Source organism: Pygocentrus nattereri, chromosome 2 (assembly GCF_015220715.1).
Source record: "Pygocentrus nattereri isolate fPygNat1 chromosome 2, fPygNat1.pri, whole genome shotgun sequence".
Classification (NCBI taxonomy): Eukaryota; Metazoa; Chordata; class Actinopteri; order Characiformes; family Serrasalmidae; genus Pygocentrus; species Pygocentrus nattereri.
This window is the reverse complement of record NC_051212.1, coordinates 41,302,174-41,308,349: the sequence shown is the minus strand read 5'-3', so window position 1 is coordinate 41,308,349 and position 6,176 is coordinate 41,302,174. Positions and strand designations below refer to the sequence as shown.

Below are 6,176 nucleotides of genomic sequence, written 5' to 3'. Positions count from 1 at the left end.
TTTTCAGATTAATGTAAATGTGTTTAAATTCTGAACATTGCTTCACTTAGATTTATTTAAATATTATACGCTGTATTGATTTCAAAACTTAATGACGTGGTGGGCCCACCAGACCCTCAAATATTGGCTGAGTAACAAAACATAAGCACCACACAAGCACTAATTTGAGGAATCACCCAAAACGTGGAAGAATCTCACAGAAAATGGTGGAGGTGGGGTAAAAATAAAACGTAAAATGTGGCCTGTGCAAAAGTTGCGGCACATTTTAGATTGTATGATTTTTCTTAGTATGGTAACTTAGCTATTAGATACAAATTCTTCTCCAAAAGTTTTAGAGAAATGTATTTTTTTTGTTTTTTCTCTTTAGAGGATACTTTCACTTTAAATGTTAACTTATTTTACACTTAGAAAATCAAAAGCATGTAATTTGGCTGGAGGTGTTGAATTTTTTTCACAACTGTAATGGTAACAGTTTTTCATAACTATAATTTACTTAAACAGTAACATTATTGCAGCGCTCTACAGTCTTATGGCTGGTTGAATTGGTCTCTTGTTTTATCTTCAAAATGTGGGGGCAGTTGTAGGCTGGAGGTTAGGGAATCAGCCTCGTGACCAGAAGGTTGCTGATTTGATCCCCTTAGCTGACAATACGTGACTGAGGTGCCTGTGAGCAAGGCGCCTAACCCCCAACTGATCCCCAGGTGCTGCAGATGGGCCTGCCCACCACTCCAGGCAAGTGTCCTCACTGCCCCCTAGTGTGTGTCTTCACTAGTGTGTATGTGGTGTATAAAGCAATAAAATGATCATAACAGGTTATTATAACAAAATTATATGCTAATTTTCTACTTGTTACCAGATAAAAATTCTAAATATAAAATTGTGTTCACTTCTCTAATTATCCTCCTCTTTGTGTATTAGGGTAAAATAGACTTGCATTCTCTTACTGGTAGGTTCACTACAGCTCTGGTGGATTAAAACTTCTTAATTATTCCTCCTGATTTTTGGCATTTATTTATTGCCGAAATTATACAAAGTCAACATGCTTTTATCCCAGTTCATGTGTATTCTATAGTCTTTTGAATGATGAATGATTAAGCAAGCTTGATCTTTTTTACCTTATGTTTATGTAAGGTACCCCGTTAGTTACATTACATTTCAATTATATAGATTTTTTTTTGTTTGTTTGTTTTGCAGAAGGCAGACAATTGGAAGACAAGGCAACAAGTATAAAATTCAGTTCAGTGTTTTTGTACAGTGTAGCATCTTTTCTGTAGCATTCAGTCATGGAAAAGGTGGAGTTGCAAAGCTCACCAGATTTGATCCTGGATATATCATCAGTAAATTCTCTGGTCTGGTTCCAGGATACTGACGATACCACTGCAGAATACTTGGAGTACCTCTAGATTCATACTTGCAGGAGAGAGTAACTGTCTCATCTGAACCAGGACTTTGCTGTCCAGTGGTGCTGTTGACTGTGAAACACAGCTCTCTGTGAAGAAATAGAAAAAAAAAAAGAAGTTTGCAGTTTTTTTTCTATTTATTCTTTATAAATATAATAATATAATGAATAACATTGTTTTAATAAGATAAATCAGCAGTCACGCTAACTTATCACAGGCATACCACACACACACACACACACACACACACACACACACATCACAAAGTCAATAACAGAAAAAATATATTTCACATAGATATAAATGTAGTTACTAAGACATACCCAATATGACCAAAAAGACAGTCAGAGAGCAGAGAAACATCATGGTGGTTCCAGTGTTCAGATAGTGAGGAGACTCCTCCTACATTTGTCAGTGGATGTGTTATAAGAACAGAGGAATACAGATAACACAGGTCTCTCCCCATTAAAAAAGTGGCTTATTTATTTCTTTTTAATTTCCATTTTTACTTTTCTTAGTTGGTGTGGTCTTTAATTCAATTATATTATATAAGTATGTATTTATGTATGTATGTTAACAATCAGCCAGTCTGTGTATATTCCACTTAATTTACTAATGTTAGAGCAACTCACAGTGTCCTGTGTTCTAATGATTTGTCTTACCCATTGAGGAGTCTTACTGTGCACATGCATATCATTAATAGGTTATAGTTACATTAGTAAGCAAACTTTTCTAATGCTTTGTTGGGTTTTAACCGTCTACTGCACACATTATGAGAGCAATTTAAAAAAAAGAATAATTTTTCTTGCAGGATATTGAACTGATTATTAAATTGAAAAATATTTTTAATAATTAATGTGTGCAGGAGTCCTTTTAGGGTATGAGGCAACAGTGTGTGACAATGGGAAGAAATGATGAACCTGTGTTCCCTGAAGTGGCAAGATCTGGCTTGTGACTGGCTAAATCCATTCTACTGCCCTACAGTGTTGCTTCTAGACAACAAACATAGTTCGGCAAATAAAAAAATAAAAAAAGAAGATACTGAATGCTAAAAAGAGGTTTAAGTGCACATTAAGAGATAGTATGACCAAATATATCCTTTTATTGACTAACTCTTGGCCAGATTCAGGTGCATAAAGCAGAAAGTCCGGTTTAGATGAGGGATATTGGTCATACTCACATACCTGCAAGCATTTTTAAAATAAAATGAGCAAATGGCGGCATAATGGAAGATCTTCTGTGTTCAGTGGCAGAGCAGTTAACAACTAGCAGCTGGTTTTTGTGGAGTTTTCTCCACCTTTTTAATATGTGTTTTATGTTTTAATGAATCAAATGTGTCTTTGGGATGTTTATTTTAACCTGTAGACTTCAGTTCAGCTTCCTCAAATTAATAACTCACCTCAATCCAGCAAATCTAGATTAAAGCTGCCCTCTTGTGAGACGCTGAATCTCAGTGAGACACTGTCCACTATAATCCCACATGGTCCTAATTGTGCTGTGACAATACTTTGCTATCTTTTATTAAAATTGAAAATGACCTATTATTGAAAAATTGTAGCACTTTATAGATCTCAGTGATAATTGGACGTTAATAGAATAATATTATGGTAACATGTACCAACTTAATAAAGAACATGCTAATTTTCTAGATCTTACAAGAAATTAGTAAGTGTATCAGCAAAAAAATGTTAAGATAGATGTTACAATGAACACAAATCAAACTTCATTTTTTATATATTTTTTTATTTTTAAAAAAGTCTTAATGTGGTCTTGTTCTTCAGTTGGACTTGACTACTAAAAGTCTTGGTCTTGTCTCGGACTCGATGGGTCCCATCTCGGTCTTAACTCAAACTCAGATCTAACAGTTTTAACTACAACACTAACAGCAGGGACCCCATTAGTTGCATTATTCTCCAGATTAATACAATATAAATTACTACTATTACTACCCATTTAACAACCACATTGTTCTATGAATGTGTTTGTTTTTTCATGTTTCAGAAAGTGAACAAGTGAAAGGAAACCCAATACAAAATGCAAAGCATCATCCTGCAGTGAGTTTTTGTACAGTGTACCTGGGTTTCCTGTCACTGTGGGCTTCATGGCACAGTAGTAGAGTGCAGAGTCTGATACTTCAGCAGAGGAGATGATCAGATCCAGTGTTTTGTTCTTTTCTTTAGCATCCAGTCTTGGAAAACGTGGAGTTGCATGGCTCACAGTTGGTGATCCTGGAAATGTCATCAGTAAATACACTGGTCTGGATCCAGGATACTGACGATACCACTGCAGATTATTCACACTACCATTATACTTGCAGGAGAGAGTAAGTGTCTGATCTTCAACAGCATGGATTGTGTTTTTCAGTGGTGCTATTGACTGTGAAACACAGTTCCCTGTGAAGAAATAAAGAAATCAAAAGAACTTCCTTTCTCCTTCTTTTTCTTTACATGAATTGCCAGTCAACTTACCACTGCCATACACACACATCACTACAAAGTCAAACAGAGTTATGTATTTCACTCAGATATAAATATGGTTAATAACATACCTATCATGATCATAAAGACAGCCAGAGAGCACAGAAACATCATGGTGGTTCCAGTGTTCAGATAACGAGGAGATATTTGGTGCTACTGTTCAAGCATGTAAAGACTCCTCCTACATGTCTCAGTGAATCTGCTATAAGAGGAATGTAGACCAGGAGAAAGACACGTTTCTTTAATTTCACATCTAAAATGACTTTTTATGGATGTGATTAGATTCCTTTTCTTTCACTTCATGCTCCCTTCACCTTGTTAGTATACTGTGTATTATGTTAAACTCATGGACATTTAAATTCAAATGTATATTTTTGTGACCTATAATTGTTCAAGTTCAATAAATAATTTGAATTTGTCTAATTTATGCAAATCAATGCCATTTTTGTTCACTTTATTTGTAAAATGAGCTAATTGTTGTTGTGTAGCTTTGATATGGTCCACTTACTGACCTTTTAGAATATGTGCTGACATGCATGTGTTGAACATGTTAAAAGGAAAATTAGAACCTACAGACCATGAGAAGACTATGATTAAACGAGAGTCTCAAAACTTTATATGGTTGTTTTACTTGGTCCCTTACTTCAGCTTCCTCTTACGAATGAATCAGTCCCCTCAATCCTATAAAAAAGATTAGACTGGTAGACTTCCATCATTACATCTCTGCAATAGGGATAACTATTCTGCAGTGAAATCCTGTAGTGATGATAAATAAAAACATCTTAAATCTAGTCAGTCTAGCCAATGTATCTGATGTTTCTCATCATGAGATTGCTATAATATTAAAGACCTTTAGAGACCATGCTGTCGTAAAGCAGTGGAGATGTGCTTACTACGTTGTTCTGTTTCTAGTGGAGTTTTCTGTGGAAAATTGTGTCGTTGTGAAACATAGAATCACTTGAAATAAGTTGTTGCTTGTTGCTTCATGGCTCATACAGTCAACCATAAATTTAGTGGCCCTTAAAGGACTGGGCAAAAAAAGAAGTGGAGGGTATGGAATGAGCAATGGAAAGCCAGAGTAAATCAGCACTAGCATAAATCAGAAGCCACTCTGCATCCCAACCTCTTGTAGAACACTGTTCCCTTCTTTAGTCATACGGTTTATACCTTCTCTCCTTTCAGTACAAAATAAGTTGATGATGTGGCTTAAACCCATCAACCACATTTTTCTGAGAATTTGGCTGAGCAAGAGCAACACCTGACAGGAAACCCAACACAAAACCACATCACCTCATCAGAGAGTCAGTTTTTGTACAATGAAGCTGGGCTTCTTGTCACTGTGGGCCTCAGAGCACAGTAGTAGAGTGCAGAGTCTGATAATTTAGCAGAGGAGATCAACAGATCCACTCTTTCATTCTCAATCCTGGCAGAGAAGCCAGGTGGTAGAGGGTCACTCAAATCCCCTGATTCAAATATGTATAGCAGAAAGTCCAGCTTAGATGAGGGATACTGGCGATACCACTGAATGTTGTACACATTGCTGCTGCTGTAGCTGCAGGAGAGGGAAACACTGTCACCCTCTGAAACCTGCTTTTCAGTTTCTAAAGGATTGATTGAATAAACTCCACCTGACATAAAAGAGAAAAACATGTTAAATCCAAGCCAGGCTAAATCTAAAGCCACTGTAATGGATTATACACAGTTCATTTTATTTATTATTTTTTCTTTTAAGTGCATTAAGTGCAAATGTTTCTTTCAATAGTAACAATTGAATTATGCATTTCATACGTACCTATAAGCACTATCAAAATGAAATGAGCAAATAACAGCATGATGGGAGATCCTCTGTGTTTAGTGCTGTTTAGAGCTTGTCAATGAAGACAAGGCAGAAATGTGCTCCACCTCCTAGACCACAACTTGTCCCCATTTTCTTAGAGTTGATGCCCTTTCAGTGTTGTTCAAATTCACAGACCAAGTTTCATTTGTTTAATTTCCAGTTAAAACAGCCAGTAAATACAAGTTATTCATTTCCATGATGGTTCATGTTTAAAGAGATCAGCTTAGTCCACATTCATAATGAAGAGAAATGTACAAAATTATATGTAGCTGTGAAGAAGCTGTTACTGAGAAAAGGGAATAGACAAACACATTTCCTGCAAATAAATAAACATTTGTGTGTTTTATTGAAAACTCCTATTTTATGGGTGTACAGCTGTTCAAAATGTGTTTGCTAGTCATGAACAGTGAGTGTGAGCTTCCTTAAAATGAGTGAAAATAGTCACTATTGAAACACTCAATA

The 6,176-nt window shown here is 35.9% G+C and overlaps 1 gene segment (V, D, J or C); it reads right to left on the bottom strand.

Annotated features, from left to right (window-relative positions):
* Window positions 1-1,277: 1,277 nt before the first annotated feature.
* Window positions 1,278-4,020, bottom strand: LOC119261832. The segment is given in 3 exon segments: window positions 1,278-1,489; window positions 3,476-3,793; window positions 3,949-4,020. Coding segments are annotated over 3 exon segments (516 nt in total).
* Window positions 4,021-6,176: the final 2,156 nt, after the last annotated feature.